The sequence below is a fragment of the Stylophora pistillata genome, chromosome 4, assembly GCF_964205215.1.
Source record: "Stylophora pistillata chromosome 4, jaStyPist1.2, whole genome shotgun sequence".
Lineage (NCBI taxonomy): Eukaryota > Metazoa > Cnidaria > Anthozoa > Scleractinia > Pocilloporidae > Stylophora > Stylophora pistillata.
In genome coordinates this window covers 4813475-4833810 of record NC_142522.1, presented here as the reverse complement: position 1 = coordinate 4833810, position 20336 = coordinate 4813475, and the positions used below count along the sequence as shown (strand labels likewise).

The 20336-nt window shown below is 38.2% G+C and overlaps 2 protein-coding genes across 2 annotated transcripts in view; both read left to right on the top strand.

Annotated features, from left to right (window-relative positions):
• Window positions 1–7620, top strand: part of LOC111344970 (uncharacterized) — a 53430-nt gene extending 45810 nt beyond the window's left edge. Inside the window, exons 59-70 of the mRNA XM_088756576.1 lie at window positions 6–77; window positions 252–323; window positions 1098–1169; window positions 1915–1986; window positions 2125–2196; window positions 2556–3601; window positions 3907–4109; window positions 4917–5088; window positions 5816–5876; window positions 5964–6156; window positions 6312–6491; window positions 7230–7620. Of these exons, the coding sequence (XP_088612702.1) occupies window positions 6–77; window positions 252–323; window positions 1098–1169; window positions 1915–1986; window positions 2125–2196; window positions 2556–3601; window positions 3907–4109; window positions 4917–5088; window positions 5816–5876; window positions 5964–6156; window positions 6312–6491; window positions 7230–7352 (2338 nt within the window). The 3' untranslated portion in view covers window positions 7353–7620. The remainder of the gene's footprint in view (window positions 1–5; window positions 78–251; window positions 324–1097; window positions 1170–1914; window positions 1987–2124; window positions 2197–2555; window positions 3602–3906; window positions 4110–4916; window positions 5089–5815; window positions 5877–5963; window positions 6157–6311; window positions 6492–7229) is intronic.
• A 1897-nt stretch (window positions 7621–9517) lies between these two features.
• Window positions 9518–20336, top strand: part of LOC111320000 (MAM and LDL-receptor class A domain-containing protein 1-like) — a 52297-nt gene continuing 41478 nt past the window's right edge. The window contains exons 1-3 of the mRNA XM_088756575.1: window positions 9518–9690; window positions 10216–10362; window positions 17432–17499. Of these exons, the coding sequence (XP_088612701.1) occupies window positions 9518–9690; window positions 10216–10362; window positions 17432–17499 (388 nt within the window). The remainder of the gene's footprint in view (window positions 9691–10215; window positions 10363–17431; window positions 17500–20336) is intronic.

Below are 20336 nucleotides of genomic sequence, written 5' to 3'. Positions count from 1 at the left end.
TTCAGTGATTTGGGGAAAAACCTTCTACAAAGACCAATGAGAGGAGTGTTGGATGGACTATCAACTGTAGAGGTTTTGTAAGTATCATATTCTATATGAATTCTACAGTTCCTATTTTTTGACATGAAGCTTCAACCTCGTTCTCAGGGCGTCCCCTCTTTGAAAAGAAAAGTGCCCTGGGAACGAGGTTGATGAAGCTTTTTAACTGCAACAAGAGACAGCCTTGATCAAACCTTTTTATTCATTTACAGGGGCTTGCGTTCAAACCAGATTGAGCGGCTGGAATATGGCGTTTTTGAAAACAAGAGCAATATGACCCATTTGTAAGTTTATTTTTCCTTCATTTATTGGGATTGTTTGGTTTTTGGCTACTAGTAATAATAATAGTAATAATTACGATCGTTTATTCAACCTTTTTGCAGCATACACTGAATTACAAGACGGGTCATTAATTACAAATACTTCTATGTTACACCTAAATATAACTATTAAAGAAATCAATTAAATGTAAATATTGAATACTATGTAAATATTAAATACTATGAGTATTAAGACGAATCGTAATTTGGTATTTTAAACATGGTTCTGGTATTTGATGGTGAAAAAATTTCCGAATCTATTAGATCTTGGAGAGGCAGGTACAGACACAGTTTCTCCTGTCCTGAGGGCATATGGTCTTGTGAATCCAAAACGAGGCACTAACTTTCGTAGTAGGTCGGAAGAACAGTAACTTCGCTTGAGGAATGTTATGCACGCATCCTCCCTCCTCTGGCGCAGAAAAATTAAGCCTGATTTCTTAAGCGCGTCCTCATAACTCAAAGACGGAAAGATAACTTTTAGTGCCTCTTTTGTACCGATTCAATGTGATCACTTAAGTATTGCGTGAGGCCAGCCCAGCTTCACAGGGATACAACTTCCTATGAACAATCAGCTCTCTGTTGTGACCTGCTTCGAGTTTTCCTGTTCAATGAAATATAGATTATAAGATTAAAAACTATCTAGGGATTTTTTCTTTTTCGAGCCTGGTCACTGATTAAAAAAAGCGTTTCTTCTGTTGAATTTAATCGTTACTTTTGGAATTGCTTATTTTCAATTAGATACCTCCAGGATAACGAACTAATAACACTACCAGAGGGCCTGTTTGAAGATCTTTCACAGCTGAAAGTACTGTAAGTGTTTCCATCCAAGTGGTAGTTTTCAGTGAAGAAAGAAACGAGTAATGTTGAAAGTAGGAATAATTGCCTGCTGTAAGGAGCCTTTTTTCACATTCCTAGTAAATAATGTTCCCGAAAGGCTATTGTTTTTTCTTGCTATGTTTACGCTCGATAATGAGAGATCCGTTCTCCCGTTATTGAGTGTCAACAATTCTGAAATTCAAACAGGGAAAATGTCAGAAAGAGAAACAGATTTCAATGTTTTTTCTCCTTTTCCAAGATCTGGACCGCTATGCCATAGATTCAAATTTTAAATAATTGCTTGCACCCTTCAAGTTTCCTGGCTTTCCTGAAACGGGCATTGCTATAGGAAAATCTGTAGCGGGATTAAATGCTCTCGGCCATTGTCAGTCAGTATGAAGTTCCCCTTTCTAGTTTCCCTATATTTCCATGTAGGCTAATAGACAGAGTTTGACGTTAGATCAAGCTAACATCCTTTAGCGGATAGTAATGTACATTCCTGCCTCTGAAATACATTATTTTGCATGGATACTCGTGGAAGAATTTGCAGATCAACCCTGACGCAATTCTCATCTCAACTTGAATCTCCACAGATTCAATCTGTGCTCAGTATACTACGTTTTTCTAAATAGTTCAGCCAGTTGCAATAGAGAACCCAAGCGAGAACCATTTGGATCCTTATCAATGCTAGGAAATTTATTTTCAACTTTACTATTATCCTTATCGCGCTTTTCCTTAGAGACCTTAGTGGTAACAAGCTGACAACAGTCTCAAAGGGAACTTTTAAAGGACTCAAGTCACTGGAATACTTGTAAGTTGACCCTTTTTCAATTGCTATACTCTTTAACAAAAAAGTTTGGTGGTAAGCTCTGAAACTGTCTCAAATCCAATCTTTGATATGATAAAACTGTTCATCTTTACATTTATTCCTTTCACTCTATTACTACAGATATCTCAACGATAACAAACTATCCGATGTACCTTCCGATGCTTTCAGTGAACTGAAAAACATGAAGTATTTGTGAGTATCCTTTACTCCAAGTGTGTTCAACGCTGCGTGGCGCACTAGCTTGTTTTACTTCATTGCGTGCTTTCCAATATTGGCTTTTCAATATTGGCTAGTGTTGGCCGATATTGGCCAACCAGATCTACAGAAAATACCAAAAGAAGCCTTGGGAAATAAGATAAACACACGGAAACCGATGTCAATTACCAAAAATTTGAATTTGAGTGGTTGAGAATGAGGTGCAAACTTTCTTAAACAATGTAAGACAAATCCAGTGTTATCTCGAATTGCTTTCCACACTTAATCAGAATTGCTCCAGGGGAAGTGTTAGGCAGCATTGTTAATCGTACTTACCATGAACTATTTTCGTTTAGGAAACTCGACCGCTTCATCTTGTGCTGCTACGCTAAGAAATCAATCGCAGGAGTTGACTGCAATTCTCCAGTCGATGAATTTTCCAGCTGCGACGACCTCATGAAAAACAAGCCGGTTCAGGTCTGTATCTGGATTCTTGGAATCCTCGCCTTACTAGGCAACCTCCTTGTCATTATATGGCGCACCATTGATAAAGAGGAAAACAGGATTCAGTCCTGTTTGCTGACTAATCTGGCCGTAGCTGATCTGTTAATGGGCGTGTACCTATTAACAATCGCTATTATGGACTTGAGATGGCAAGGGGAATACTTCAAACATGACATCAAATGGAGATCGGGTATGGGTTGTCAAATTGTTGGAGCTCTTTCGATGCTCTCAAGTGAAGTGTCTGTCCTGATTCTCACCATTATAATCACAGACCGACTAATTTGTATCGTCTTCCCATTCAAGTTCAAGCGCCTTACTTACAAAGCGGCCGTCCTTTCCTGCATGGGTGTTTGGATATTTGGCGTGGTCATATCTTTGATTCCTATCACCGGAATAAACTACTTTTACGATGAAAGTGGGGATTTCGGTTTCTACAGTCGCTCTGCCGTTTGCCTTCCTCTTCAGCTTTCGGAGGGCACACCGGCTGGCTGGGAATACTCCGTGACAATCTTTGTTGGCCTGAACTTCATTTCATTCACTTTTATCCTCGTAGCGTATATTTCGATGTTTTGGACGGTAAAGCGTGCTGCACGTGCAGCGCGATCGACGAATTTCAAAAACGAATCTGCCATGGCTAAAAGACTTGTTTTCATTGTGATGACAGACTTCTGCTGCTGGGTGCCAATCATTATAATCAATGTTTTATCTCTAACTGGAAATTTTGAGGATCCAAACAAAATCGCTTACGTGTGGATTGCAGTATTTGTTCTTCCGCTAAACTCTTCTCTGAATCCAATTCTGTACACGTTTTCCACCCAGCGAACAAAACGTAGCTTAACGAAAAAAGGAAAAAATGTCACTGGTATGGTCATGAAGACATTAAACTACCGTATGCCAAGTGAGTAATGACAATCATCAGTAAAAGAAATACACATTTAAGGTAACCTTAGGCTTTTCCAGGCACCTAAATGGTGGGGATGAGCCACGCCGAATCGTCATTACTTATCTCTCTGTCGGTTACAAATAAAAGAGAAAAAACAACCATTTGAGTGGAAATGGGTGATCTTTTCAAAAATTTGGTGTCAGACAGGTAGGAAAAACAAGTACACCTATGACAAATGGTGTGTCTGGACCCCCTCTCCCCCCCTCCCCACCCTTCTCCTGGGTCCTTGTATTTGATAAAGATTTTCTTTTTCATTTAAGGTCGAAAGCAGACAGTCGATTGGTTGAAAACATCTGATGATGCGACTCTGGTTTCCAATGTCATTGCATATTCCAGTCCACTGCCATCACGAGTGGTAGAAAAACATGAACGAGACCATGGTAAACATACGACGCACGTTAAACTGAAGCTGATTGAAGAAGTGGATATTCTGCAAGACGACACCGCTGGAAAAGCTAGCACTGTAAGTGTGTGAAAACGTTTTATCAAAAGAACATTCTTACGCTCTTGACCCACATGACTAGAGACTTTCGATATCGCTGATCCAAGCAGTATGTGATACACGTGTCACATATCAGTTTCTGCGTCGGAACGCCAAAACCGCGAAGGTCTGTGGCTCGATTCATCGTTGGCAATCAGAATTTTTCTTTTCACACACCCACGACAAGACAAGTAATTTCTTGCTCTAAACTTCGATTTTGTTTGGGGTAGATTAATTGAGCTGTACAAGGGTCTTTAAGGTGATCTGTCAACCAGTCTTCCTGTCACTCATGAATAAAGGCTGATACTTTCGAAAGAAACTGTTTGGGGCTGCGTCGGTGGGAGTAACGAAATAATTTGGATATATCAACAAAGTTGAAATGGTAAATTGGCCACCGTAATGACTACAAAGCTGACGTTTCGAGCGTTAGCCCTTCGTCGGAGCGAAAGACGAAGGGCTAACGCTCGAAACGTCAGCTTTTATAATCATTACGGCGGCCAATTTACCATTTCAACTTTGTTGATATATCCAAATTATTCCCTGTCACTCAGCTAGTAAGAGCACTGGACTCCAGGTGGAAAGACACCGGACTATCGTTTCCAATTCCTCTCTCTAGCAGGAGAATAAATAAGTACCAGCGAACTGACAGAGACTAGACTTGACTTTAACACTTTATGGTGAGCAAGGAAAGTAAGGTTTTTTTTTTTTTTTCGGAATGAATCAAGGAGGACTGGCAAAACTCACGGTCGCATAAGATTAAGTCGTCCTAACGAATCTTTGCCGTCACAGGGTTACGCTGTAGCATGGTCAGAGGAAGGAGACATTTTAAGCATGGTGTTACTGAAATACTTCGCAAAAGAACACGAACAAGACTGGATTCGAGAAGTTGATGTGGCAAAACGCTTATGTAGTGAGAGAGAAGAGTTTCCTGTCCTTCTCAATTACCGTTGGCATTCTAAAGGCGAGTAAATGGACGATGCTTTATACTTTGTCCTCTAAACGGAAGCATATTCTGTTAGAATTTTTAATTGTTCAACAGCAGAAAATTTCTGGAAAAATTAAATTTTTCAAGAAATCGGACGCAATTACCGGCCAATTTCCTGTTAAGCCTGTTACGCTTCATTTTAAAACGTATTCAATAAATGAAAACTTCTCATCAACCGAGCCCGAGGTCCGTACTGCAAGTTACGTGACCGCGGTTCCTTAACAGTTTGGACCGAGAAAACGAGGTCAGAAAGATAATCATATTTCTGGGTACAAATGATGGAGAAATTTTCAATTAAATAAAATTTGGAATTTAACAGACGATACAGGAAAATACCGCCCGCTAAATTGACCAATCATAGTGCACGCACGAAGTGAGCGATATGATGATATATGGTAGCTGCCATTATTTTATGCAGAGAAAGCATTAGCTCCTTTCACCCAGGTTTCCTTAAGGGAGGATAAAAATGAAATTAAACGATTCAAAATGGATGTAAAAAAAGTATCCAAGATAATTCCTGATATTAGAGCTTGTTTTTTTACAGAGTTTCCCTGACTATTCAAATAAAGCTGTTTTCCAGCCATGGAGGGTTCTTTCGATCAGCTCGTTTAGGAATTTTAGTCAGTTATTTTGCTCTCTTTCATAAATATTTCTTCAGTGCTCATTGTTTGCATTAAAGCAAGTCCCCGATCTTTCTCTGCAGCCCGTGACCATAGCATCGAGCACGGCAAAGTGAAGATCCGCGAGTTACAGTCGAATAGTTTGTAAGTATACAAAGTTTTCATCTGAAAAGGAAATTTTAAAAGAAAATGAGCTTTTATTTTCTACTAATTTCTTTCCTTTTGCTTCAGACTTATTTGCTACGATTTTGTGTCGAGTTCGACATTGCAAAATTTTCTTTGCGATAAAGGAACTGTCATCAACTTTGATGCGGTTTGTGCTATAGCCTGTGACGTCATCGGCGCTATAGAACGACTACAGGAACTTGGGATGGTTCATAACAACGTCACAACAAGCAACATTTTCATTGGTCACTGCCTAAGGGTAAATAAAGTTTCTGCTTTTTTGTGATCAACAAAATTGTGTTGGATACTGGGAAATATTTGGCTCGCGGTCACGAAGTATAGATCTCGAGCCAAATATTTTTCCATCCAACCTTCAACCATAATTAACGAATGTATATTATGATTTATTTTCAGCTTCCTCCTGTGAGAGCAGTCTTGGGTGGACTATCTCGAGTGTCTAAGGAGAATGAACCAGCTTCATTTACAAGCTCGGGAGCTGATGAGCACAGTGATCACGGCAACGATATTGAGCAGTTCGGACAGTTGATAGCTACCTTATTAGGACACTGTCATGGGTCCAGTGAATACGTCCAGGTAAGGTTATCATTTGACAGCTCGATAACGAACCGCTGATCAGTAAATGAGCCGACGATCCTCTTCTCTCTCCTTTACTTATGACCAATGCACGCAGTAACTGAAATGGCAGATTTGACGAGATTTCGTCAATCCAAGTGAATATTTGACGATGTTGGCGGATTTTAGTTAAATTCGTCAAATTATTTTGTTTCGGATACCAAACGATGTATTTTGGTGCTCGATGACATGTTCTCCCTATCAGAAAAGTATCACGAAGGGTAATTGTACATTTTTTAAAAAAACCTTAAGTCTGCCTCCTATTTGTCAGTGAATCAACCTTGGCCAATTTTTTGTCGTTTTGCCTTTTAATTTTGCGATATAATAGCATCCCATTATCGATTGCACTTCGCTGCATTCCATTACAATGCAGAACACGTTTCATTGCATTCCAATAATTCATTGTATACTGATATGCTGTTCTGCATTACACCAAACTATATTGTGTTACACTGTCATACACAATACATCGCATTGCAATGTATCGCATTGCAAATAGCAGACTACAGAATGCAATGTTGTTCTCGGCCCTACGTTTCTTTAATCCAGCAGAGCATCTACAGCATGCCCCGACAAGCGTTTGGAATTGGATATTAAAACATTGCGCGATTCAAAGCCACATAGCCATTACAGTTTTTGTTTCTTCAAGCTGAAAGAACTAGGTTTTTTTCTTCTAACTTAAAATTGGTTTCTCTGCAGTTGCATGAAATCATGAACCTGTGCTTTAAAGAAACGGCAGAAAACAGACCTAAAGCGTCTTATATCCGGGAGTTGTTAGAAGAGCTTCGGTACTGTGTTGGAGTCTGGGATACATATCTATAAATGGAAAGAGCTTGGTACAGCATTGCTTTACTGATTACAACTATTATCTTCGGACGGACAGTTCTTGTATTATTACGTTGTAAATATAAACTAACTATACTGGATGTTCATTGACTTAAAGCTGATTTTAATAAATTATCTATATAATATTGAGTCCATCATTGCCAATACTGACAATACTTGTATTATTTCGATATAATTATTTACCCATTTGGCAGGAAGTTCAAAATATTGGAGCTGATTTTAATAAACTTTATCTATATCTTTATTGTGTCCTTCATAGACGTGTGTTATCAATGGTTTACTTACAGGATGCATCAAAAGCCTGGAATTCACAGAAAGTATTAACTAGATTTGTATAGTAGTATACAAAGTATATCATTACAAAGTACACGAGTATAATAGCAGAACGAATCAGATGACACGAGTCTTATTACAAATAAATCATAAATATTACAATTTCCGGGAAAAGGAGAATAGCCAAGATATGAAAGAAAGGGAAAATTTGCATTAAAAGATTGACAAAGGAGGCGTATATTTTTTAATGTTGATTTAAACTACAGCATTGGATGTGATTATCTTATTGAACTGTCCAATAAAAAGCAGTCCGATAGCAACTTGGCAAGTAAAATAGTGGAAAATAGGAGCGTTCTGAGCCAATTACAATCATGGAAATCGTAATTTTCATGACTGAATAAGAAATCAGCTACGTAAAACCAAGCATATTACAGGGTTGATACTTTGATAGGAATCTATGGAAACAATTTACACGGAGTCCTCGATTATGGTTATGAGTTATCATTCAATTATGGTTATGAGTTATCATTCAATGTCTTTGCGAATTATTCCAAGAGCTTATTAGTTTGAATTAAAAATAGCCTGAGGATCAGCCTCTCTCAAGGGGAGGCGGGGGAGGGGAAGGGAGGAGCCTGACACAAATCTATATCGAGAGCCATTCCGCCCTCTTGTAATTAAATCAAAACCTCTTCCAGTTTGCCTGATATTCGAGATGTGGGTTCATATGTCAACTGTCCTCTAGAGTTTAAACACTCACACAAACGAACGTAAACACAAATCGATTCGGACTCACCAAGTCTCAACAATATGTGCTTCATCGACTACCAAGACCGACACATCCATCAATTTGTTTTCTTCGGATAACCACTGCTCAGCACTACCAAAGATTATTTCTGCATTCGCTTAGGTTCCTTTGTTGCTCGAGTCTAATGTCACAGCTTTTATACCATATTCGACGGGCTTATCGACTTGCAGGCGTCGAACAAGTTCGAGAAGATCAATTATAATTATCTTAAAGTCCTTTTCTTCTTTCTTTACATCTTTCCAGATGGAATAGAACAACTTTGGTAGAATCTGGGAATCTGGTAAATCAAACTCTTCCGGTAACCCGTTAGAAGGACGCCGAGAACATCTTGATGGCACAAAACTAGCTTTTTTATGCATTCGAGTTGACCCGACTTCAAAGTCATTCCTGGAAAATATTCTAGAGAAGTCTCAAGACACTTTACAAACTTCTTTTCGTTTATTATCAGAGACATTCAAGGGCAACTATTCACACTAACGGCATTTCAAGATGGCGTCGTCACAAACGGTGCGAACAAGTTTACTTCCAGTTCTCTTCTTTTGTCGCCTTAGCCAATCAGCGTTTCGACCGTTCAGCGGCCGAAGAACACGGCTCTCGATATAGATTTGTGTCAGGCTCTCCTCTCGCTCTCCTCCCTTCCCCTTCCCCCCCCCCTCTCCCCTTGAGAGAGTCTGATCTTCATTCTAAATTAAAGATAGAAGTCAACTTGTGCAGCTGCTAAAATGTTTTGGTAGCATGTGTTTACAGGAAGTCCAAATTTTGCCTTACTGAAAGGTTTCGCATAATTTATTGAGACAAGCTCGGTATGCTGATGATAAAAGCACAGAATTTACGTGAGTGGTATGAACTATTAGAAGCTGACTTCCCCACTCTTATTATTTATTCTTGTTTGTCGTGGAAAGGCAATAATTAACCTTAAGAGAAAAACGAGAAAAAGCAAGTATCTCATTGAAGGTTGCAGCATTTGATTGTGCGGAAGTGTAATGCTATTAGAATTCTCAATAGATGTAGTTTAAAGAGTTTCAAATGCAGACTGCCGGCACGCCTCAAAGTCTATAAGTGGATGGAGATTAAGTTGGCCACTCTGATCACCAATATCACGCTTTTCCGCGTCCATGACGTCCCAAAAGGGCGACAACATGAACGAGACCATAGTGAACACATGATGCACGAGAAATTGAAGCTGATGAAGAAGTGGATATTCAACAAAACGAACCCGCAAGAAAACCTGCTACTGTAAGTGTGAGAAGAAATGTTTAGTGAAAGAAAATATCTTGATATCCTTGGGGGATAGATTTGTGGAGCTAAGCCAGTTCATATGATATGCTACCTAGCGAACCGTGTGTCGATGTTGGTTATTGGTCGGAGCATCTTACCAGTCTGTAGGAGGTAAAAGAGTCGATTTCTGTTAGGATCCCCGACTTATTCTTCATCTCAGTAGTCACCCGACTGTTTGAAAAATTTTGGTAGGAGAGTTGGTGGTCTTGTGTCAGAGCACTCGACTAGATTCCACAAAGAGAGGTCTGATTTCGAACCCTGGTTAGTTCATCGAGTCGTTTTCTTGGGCAGGACACTTTACTTTCATGAGCATTTGCTGTATACCCAGCAGTATAAATAATTAGCACGAAAAGACAGAATTACTCGACTTAAAGACTTGTTGACGAGAGGGAAGGGGGGGAGGCTTCAATTCGTACGGGCTATTTGGCTCGTACAGGTTTAACCTTCTCAAAGAATCTTTGTTGTTACCATCTTATACTGTAGCTGCTCTGAGGAAGTAAACATTTCAAGCATGTTGTCATTGAAATACTTCGCCGAAGAACACAAAGAAGACTGGATTCGGGAAGTTGATGTGGCGAAGCGCCTGTGTAGTGAGAGAGAAACATTTCCTTTTCTTCCCGATTACCGTTGGTACTCTACAAGCGAATGAGTGGAAGATCTTTACCTTTTGTCCTCTGAAAAGAAACATTTCCTGCTTGGACGATTTGTCGTTAAACAGGGGAAGTAGTTGACAAGCTTCGAAGTTTTCGAAGAATAAGAAATACTTTCCTACCATTTTGATGTTTGAATTTCAAAGTTACATGAAAAATGCACCTATTTTCAGCCAATCAGACGCGCGTTCTTTTTTCACGTGTATATATAATAGGAAACAATGTATCCTCAGACGATTCAAAATAGATGTGCTCAAAATGAGTTCAAATCAATTTCAAAGTACCCAATCTCTCCTTCTCGCATTAGCGCTTTTTCTATATTTTCATTAAATGAATCTTTATTTTAAGTCAACAAAATATTCAAACCTATCAAAGATAGCTCCCTTAATTATTAGAGCTCCCTCAATTAATTCGTCAAGTAATCTAATATTTTCATTCAGTTATTTGCGTCCTTCTATTGAGAATTCCTCTGTGCTGATTGGTAGCGTCAAAGTGTTGTTTCTTTGTAGTCCGTGACTATGATAATGAACACGGGAAAGTGAAGATCCACGAGTTACCATCGAACAGTTGTAAAGTAAACAATTGTTATTATTATTTAAAGGCAATTGAAAGAAGTTTTAGACGTTGGTCAGAAAAATGCCAAAGAAGAAGTTTTTAGTGGAGCTAGGAAATCAAGAAACTCGAAAATTGAATATAAACGGTTTAAAGCACACGATACGTATTAACGAAGCCGTGATCGGTTTTAGTTTTGTATCTTACTGGTGGAGAAGGCGATGCGAGTTTTTATGATCAATAGGCCACCGAATTGGTTCATTACATCATGCATAATTAATCCGTTTGAAAAGAAACCGAAGAAAACAGACGTAAAACCTCTTACATCCGAGAGTTGTTACAAGAGCTTCGGCAGTGCATTAGAGTCTGGAATACATGCCTATAAATGGTAAAAGCTTGATACCGAATGACTTTACTAAGTTCCAAATCCAACTCTCATCTCCAGACGGATAATTTTAGCATAATTTCTTTGTAAAAATATTTTAACTCTTCTGGATGTTCATAAGATTAAAGCTAATTCTACTAAACAATCCATATAATGATGAGTCCATCTTTGCCATGGCTTTACCAATGTGTATAACTCTGGCGTCAGTGTTGCGCTGTTAAACTTAACAACGCCGTGAAAAAGAATACCGGCTGACTGTTTCTAATGTTCAAACGAATCCCCAGCCGGTGAGCAAGTTCTTATTAATAGCGGGCCACGAGCCACGATCGGCGAAGGCCGCAAGATTAGACCAGGCGAGCGTGCGAGAGGTCCGTCTAGGGTAAGGCACCAATGACTCCAGGAACCTTGCGGACCTCGCATTAATCGATATACAGGGCACCTTGCCGGAGAAAGTTTGTGATTTAATAAGTAAAGTTATGAACTTGTAGCTCATGATATCGAAAAACTTCAGGTTTTGGTGACCATTCCAAATTCGGGATCATTTTCCTTCAGTGTTTCCACTCTGAATGAGACTTTTAGACAGAACCTTGTGTCAAGTCACACAGCTCGGTTAGCTGTAGCCAACTAATTGTGACCCGTGTAGCTATCTACCAAAAAGATATAAAACTTGTAAATCTGTGCAAAAAAGATGTAAAAAATTACATGGCCAAATCGTTTTAAAAAAAATTTAATCAAACATCTGAGGATAAAACTACTTCTAGATTTGGAGAAGGGGAACTTTTCTGCCCTCGATACAAATATGTTTTATGATTATTAGAGGCGAAAAATACATAAATGTTGATATTAGCCATTATTACATCGATCAGTTGTCACCATAATTGGCTGTACTATGAAGTACGGGTCACTAAATTTAAAGTTCGTTTAAATTGAAATCTTCCCCCTTTACTTAAACCCAGAGATCTCATGAAGATCTTGCTAACTGCTTTCTCTCGGTCCGCACAGTAAGAAAGGAAACCTCGTTTTTTCCTACCGGATCTATGACCCGCGCTCTTTGTAGTACGGATCAAGAAAACAGGGCTAGTAACAGGTATTTAGGTTTAGCTTTAGTTATTTGAACTTTTCCGAGTACCGGGTATTAAATCTATCTTAAATGAAACCTATATTGTGATCCAGAGGAATCATATTGATAGCATTGTTTGACATCATCGAGCGTACAAATTAAACATTCTACGTGTTATGAAACTAAAAAATTGTCAATAAAGGAAAGTTCTTTGTCGTCCAATAACATAACCGGGAGAAACGTTTTCTCAACTGGTTTCTTTTTACAACCGTTGTATAATTGCGATTAGTTATAAATAAAATTATTTGTGTTTTGGTATCATTTGTGGTAGTTTGGCTTAAACATGCTAAAAATCTAGCCTGATAGACGTTTCGATCGTATTAATAACAAAAGTTATCATATGGCCCAAGTAACTTGTACGGCTTTGTTTAACAAAAAAAAACAATTTTTTCTATCGCTGCAAACAATTACTGACAGCAGTGAGCAAACATCAGAAAATAAGTGACGTTTTTCGATGAATTGTGAGTCTCTTGTTCTAATTCTTAAAAAAGGAAAAGTTTTCCGTGTGGAATCGTTTTTGCGGTTTTCCTGCGCGCGCCAGTCTATCGCGTCTTATCTAAGTTAAAAAGAATATTTCGAAATTTCCAGCACTTAGTAGTCCTATGATAAAATGCTTACTGATGTTTATGACGCACGGATGTTCATGACTTTCATGACGTTCACGGACGTTCATGACCTAAGCTTGAGTGAAAAATGAAAAATTGATTTTGTATTATAACATCACCAAAGTAAAGCGCGTGCTCTGATTGGTCAATTCAGCGTCCACGATTTGCCCATGGGTGTACGCTGCTGACGTGAGCAAATGCAAAGACTAGTTTTCCGCGCGCGCTTGTTTTTTCTGGTCACGTAAGATCTGTTAGATAAAACAAAACTCTTTTGCTACAATGTATCAATGTTATGTTATAAAACAAATGGTAAACGCCACAGTGTACACTATTGAGTTATAGATGCACTTGGGAGGTTTGCTAAGCACTCAAGAAGCTAGAGTCGCTCTCGGCTATCGCCTCGCGCGACTCTTACGCTTCATTCGTGCTTGGCAACCTCCCGCGTGCATCCATAACTTAATAGTGTACGCTGTGGTGTTTACCATTTGTTAATTTTCCCGCTGTCAGTCGATCGGTGGTAGCCATTTTAAGTTTGTGAACAGAATCAGAAAGGTGGTAAATTTTCAGCTCGGTAAAAAAGAGGAAGCTTTTTCGTCTAGTCACAAGCGCGGGACAAAGAAAAAAATTATGAGTTCTGACATGGAATTGAAGGTCTGAAGTTCGATTCAACATAACTTACTATTTTTTCTTTGTCCCGCTCGGACATAATGAAAAATATCTTTATCCGTTTTATGTTTGGTCATGTCAAATAACCATTATGATAACACTAATATCCATGAGACGGGAAAGATGTCATAAGTCAGGCAAAGAAACACAAAATGCGCACGTGCAATGAATTGAACAACTTTTTCTTGAGAAAATGTACTGCAGGGAAAATAAAAATGGCCTTTTTTCAAAAACAATAAAACTTTCCCATTCACATACCAGTGCTTCATTTGAAGCATTCAATAATCGATGTACTAACTACCGGTAAACATTAATTATGACAGCTGGTGTTTCAGTTGAATATGTCAAACGCATCATAACGTTGGAAACAGAATTGTGTTCATTATTCTTACTCAGTGTCAGCAAGAAACCCATTGGAGGACATCCCTCATGCATTGTTACGGAGAGGAAACGTCTGCTTAAAAGTTAGGACGCTCAACCAATGTTCTGAAATTTATAAAATAGTGGCTATGCAAGGAGATCGTATCCTGTCGAAGTGAAGACGCATTTAGCGCGAAATTTACATTGCAGTTGAAGTGGTATAACGGGACAACTGGAGGTAGACTTAGAAAACCACCCATATCGCCAAGGGATGAACAAATTACCGTTTACTGCATTCTTAATGAAAATACGTGGCTGGAAATTGGTACATGATTATGTGTTTTAACCCCTAAAAGTCTTTCAAAAGTTTGAGAGCACTTCATTCATTTATTCGACATCAAAAATCTTAGATAAAGCGGATTATTTTTAAAAAGGCGCAATCTAACTATGTAAAGATTTTCTTTAAAAATAGATGACTACTTCTCATCGCGTTTTACCATTTAAATTCTAGTCAACGATCGTTGACTTCCTTAATGTATTAAAATTCAATAAGCACTAAACATTTGTTTTTGACTCCGTCTATAAACAAATCTATTTTCTAATTGGCATATTCTGAGAGAAAAAAGCCTTCCATTTCCTTTTTTCGCCTTTTTACAAGCAGATCATGAATGCTTCATGATTACTCTTTTTCTCGTGAGAGTTGAAAATATTAGATAAATGCTACTTTCCATCAGCTTTATTTTCCAACCACGCAAACAACATCTGTCTAAGTTGGATTTCATTAACGACAGCGACAACTGTCTGTGTAAGTCCGCTACAAAAATATACGACAAACGCACATTGATGGCTTGGCCAGTTATTGGTTCTGTTGTATATTTGCCGGTTCCTTAAACGTGAAAAGGAGCCGGTTCGAATATGTAACTAGAGAAGCATTTGTGTTGTTTTGCTGCCGTTCAGCTCCAATTCTTCCTTATCTCAACAACATTTTATGGAAGCTTCACGAGTAAAACTTTACTGACGTGTTGATTGATCGCACTTTTGTCATTCAGTGTTTGAGTGCTTCGTTAACGGGCTTTTAAACTTCTGCGACCACGGTAGACTATCTATGTTTTCTGTTTCGTTTTTCTGGTATACAAAGGTCATTGTTTCCGCAAATCAAAGGTAGAAAGAAAATTCCAATTTTTTATCTGAACACTGATGGTGAATGGACTGAAAACGCCACCAGTATGAAATTCTATGAATAATATTAAAAATAGATGACTACTTCTCATCGTGTTTTACCATTTGAATTTCTAGTCAACGATCGTTGACTTCCTTTCTGAGTTTGGCTTTTAAACTACTTTTGCACCGGCTACAAATAAACGCGTATTCTAATTGGCATATTCTGATAGAATATGCATAGTCGACTTCTCGAATTATTACAAGCAGAACATGGATGCTACATAATAGCTCTTTATCTAATGTGAGTGGGAAATATTGGATACCTGCCAATTACTTTCCAGCTACGCAAGAAACATCCGTCTAAGTTGAGATTTATTAATCTTCTCTAACCCGGTCTAAAAAACAAAAATATACTCTAATCAGTTAGCATATTCCGGCAAACATAAACGTCCAGATGCTTGTTACATTATAGTTTATGCTGAATAAAGGGACAGCTAGAACCTCAAAGTAAACTTGGCATGCTTCGACAAAAATTAGCCTACTAGCTGCCTGTTTTTTTCATTTTCACTTGAAGGTCATGGATGCTTCGTGACTTCTCTTCAATTTCCTCGAAGTGCTTATGATACAGACTTGCAAAACCGTGGTTAGCTTGATTTTTGTTCTTGCGATTCACAAACAGTCGACTCCTTTTCGGAATATTCTCGATTTGGCCACCGAAATTTACTGAACTCTTGAAGTGCGATAAAGTTCTCTGGTAGGGTAGAAATTTTGACAAATTTCTCTCTCAGACTGACAATTGACCATTCGTGGCTAGAAGCAGGCTTTAAACGACCAAGTGCCTTTAGAGGCCTCTCGAACTTTTATTATTTTAGGATAATGAGTGACTCCGTGGAGTGCATTTAGCTTGCACATCTCCTCTAGAAGCTCCGGGGTCTTACCGCTTTCATTGTGAAGGGGGACAGGGTCACGTTTTTCGATGAATTGTGAGTCTCTTGTTCTAATTCGAAGAAAAGGAAAAGTTTTTCTCGTGGAAGTGTTTGTGCGGTTTTCCTGCGCGCACCTGTCTATCGCGTCTTATCTAAGTTAAAAAGAATATTTCGAAATTTCCAGCACTTAGTAGTCATATGATAAAATGCTTACTGATGTTTATGACGCACGGATGTTCATGACTTTCATGACGTTCACGGAAGTTCATGACCTACGAAACTCGAGCAAAATATATTCCCGTCCGGCCCTCCCACTCAGTGAATAGGTTCTTATTATTTTTATAAGTTATTATCAAATTTCTGCTAAGAGCAAATGAAAATACAAGTAGGATCTGCCTAAATATTTTCCTGTCCGGTCCTTCCACTCAGTGAATAGGTTCTTATTATTTTTATAGGTTATTATCAAATTACTGTTAAGAGCAAATGCAAAGACAAGTAGGGTCTACATCATGTGACCCTCGTATGGCATTCGTAAATTCAACGAAATATTTGTAAGAGTCTGAGTGATGGTCTTGTATTGTGAGGTTACTTTTAAATACCCATATAGTACATGTTTGGGGCCCTAAGTGTTCCAGGTTTGAGGTTTTAGGCCTGGAAAAGATTACAATTTAGCGCTGTAGTGGAAAATTAAAAATTGAGGTTGAATTTCCCGCTATCAGTCGATCGCTGGTAGCCATTTTAAGTTTGCAAACAGAATAAGAAAGGTGGTAAATTTTGAGCTCGGTAAAAAAAGAGGAAGATATTTTTTCTAGTCACGAGCGCGGGACAAAGAAAAAAATTCTGAGTTCTCACATGAAATTGAAGGTCTGTAGTTCGATTCAACATAACACTATTTTTTCTTTGTCCCGTACTCGGGACATGATGAAAAACATATTTTTCCGTTTTATGTTTGGTCATCAAAAACCCATTGTGATAATACTTTTATCCATGAGAAGGGAAAATTGTCATAAGACAGGCAGAGAAACACAAAATTCCCACATGCAATGAATTGAACAAATTTTTCTTAAGAAAATGTATTCCAGGGAAAACAAAAATAGCCTCTCTTCAAAAACAATAAAATTTTCTCATTCATATACCAGTCCTTCATTTGAAACGTTCGATAAGCGATGCAGGAACTTCCGGTCAACATTAATTATAACAGCTGGTGTTTTATTTGATTATGCCAAACGCGTCGTAAAATTGGAAACAGAATTGTGTTCATTATTCTTACTCAGTGTCAGCAAGAAACCCAGTGGAGGACATCCTTCATGCACTGTTACGGAGAGGAAACGTCTGCTTAAAGGTTAGGACGCTCAACAAATGTTCTGAAATTTAGAAAATAGTGGGCTTGGCAAGGAGATCTTATCCTGTCGAAGTAGAGACCTGAAAGATACTCCCGCATTTAGCGCAAAATTTACACCACAGTTGATGTGGTATAACGGGACAATTGGAGGTAGACTTAGAAAACCACCCATGTCGCCAAGAGATGAACAAATTACCGTTTACTGCATTCTTAATGAAAATAAGTGGCGAAAAGTTGGCGCATGATTATATGTTTAAACCTCTAGAAGTCTTTCAAATGTTTGAGAGCACTTCATTCATTCATTCGACGTCAAAAATCTTAGATAATGGGAATTATTAAAAATTATTAAAAAGGCGCAATCTAACTATGTAAGGATTTTCTTTGAAAATAGATAGCTACTTCTCATCGCGTTTTACCATTTGAATTTCTAGTCGACGATCGTTGACTTCCTTAATGTACTGAAATTCAATGAGCAATAAACATTTGTTTTTGACTTCGTCTATAAACAAACCTATTTTCTAATTGGCATATTCTGAGAGAAAAAAGACTTCTGTTTCCTTTTTTCGCCTTTTAAAAAGCAGATCATGAATTCTTCATGATTGCTCTTTATCTCAGGAGAGCGGGAAATATTACATAAATGCTATTTTCCGTCAGCTTTATTTTCCAACCACACAAGCAACATCTGTCTAAGTTGGCTTTCATTAACGACAGCGACAACTGTCTGTGTAAGTCCGCTACAAAAATATACGACAAACGCACATTAATGGCTTGGCAAGTGATTGTTACAACAGTAACAACAATTTTTATTCTTTGATCTTTTTACATAAAATTAAAGTGGGATAGTTTCCCCCGCAAATAGCTAGAAAGCTAATCGTGGCGGGGCAAGACAAGTACCTGAATAACATAAATCGTCTGATATCTAAGGACAAGGAGTCCTTATTTACACAGTCAGATAGAAAAAGATAAGAAGACAATTAAACTTAGAAAGTGTATCTATGTACCTACCTTTTTAATGATCATGGGGATTTGAATATAGTTATCTTCTTTTTCTAAGATATCAAATAGCAATTTGCGAAGGACTATTTTAAAAGCTTTCTTTGGGAGATCCGTTCTACAGCTTGGTATCTTATTCCACAGCTTTACTCCCATCAAAGAGAAGGAATTGTTTTTTATTTCTAATCTCGAGCTTTTAACATAAAACTTACCAGACGTAAACGATCGTGTATTGTGTAAATGAATATTAGACGTTTTCTGAAATAGGTTTAGTATGTACCGACTCGTAATAAAGAAAAGTTATCGGAAGCACGTTTGCTTTAAGAAATAAAGGAATTGCATGGTCATGCCAGTCTACAAAGTACAGCAGACGAAAGGGCTCTTTTCTGAAGAATAAGAATTTTAAGATGAGTCATCAATGCCGGACCCCAGGCGGCAAGACCATAGGTTAAATAAGGGTGGATTAATGACTTATAAATATTCGTTAGTATTTTTCAAGGTGCAGAGTGGCGTAGCTTTACAAATAGCCCAACATTTTTACTAATTTTTGTAGCAATAGAATCAATGTGGTATTTCCAAGAGAGATTCTGATCAGTAGGAACGCCCACATAATTTATGTAAACCTTAGACTCGAGACGAACATATTTATTCTTTTCGTTATCGAAAATGCAGAGTTTTAGTTAGTTAGCCAGTCGCTTTTGGTGAGGATGAAAAATTACAAAGTTAGATCTTTTAGTGTTAAGAGTTAATTTGTTGGCTGTCAACCAGTTATAAAGGTTTTGTAACTCGTTGTTGACAATTGTTTCAAAGTCTTTCAGATTTTCGTTCGCATACAAAATGTTAGGACGTCTGCAGGTAAAACTTAAATTTATTCCAGCATCTGTAGATATCATTGACAAATAGCAAGAAAAGTAATGGTCCAAGAATTGATCCTTGAGGAACACCACATCCAACGACAGCTTTATCTGAAATACAATGGCCTACTTGCGTTGGTAGTTTGTGTGCGATTTCTAAGATATGAGGAGAACCAATCGCTACTTAATCCACGAAAGCCATAGTGATCGAGTTTATCAAGAAAAATGTCGTGATCGACCGTGTCGAAAGCTTTTTTGAGATCAATGAATATTCCACAAGATAGCAATCATTGATTCATGTTTGCCTGTATATCATTAACAATGTCCAATATTGCGTACTGGGTTGAATGCTCCTTACGAAAGCCGTATTGTGAGGAATACAAAAGTTCGTGTTTCTTTATGTAGCTCGCCAATCTGTTGTAAATCATTTTCTCGAATACTCTGTTAAAGTTTGAAAGTAAAGAGATAGGTCTGTAGTTGTTTGCGTCAGTATCATCGTCACTCTTAAATACTGGTGTAATTTTAGCAATTTTGAGTTGTGATGGATAAGTCTCTGATCTGATCGATGTATCAAGTAGCTAAAGGACAGGAGCTATGACGGTACTCGAACATTTTAATAATTTGGCTGTTGAGGAGTACAAACCATGAGACTTATCATTCGGTACAAGTGATATTTCTGACAGTAATTCTTCGGGTAAAACAGGTTGAAAAAAAGAAGGATAAAGTTGGAGATTTGCAATATCTGCTGTATATTTGCCGGTTCCTTAAAAGTCAAGAGGTGCCGGATCAAGTATGTAACAAGAGAATCATTTGTGTTGTTTTGCTGCCGTTGAGCTCCAATTCTTCCTTATCTCGACAACATTTTATGGAAGCTTCACGAGTAATACTTTATTGGCGTGCTGAGTGATCGCACTTTTGTCCTTCAGTGTTTGAGTGCTTCGTTAACGGGCTTTTAAACTTCTGCGACCACGGTAGCCTATCCACGTTTTC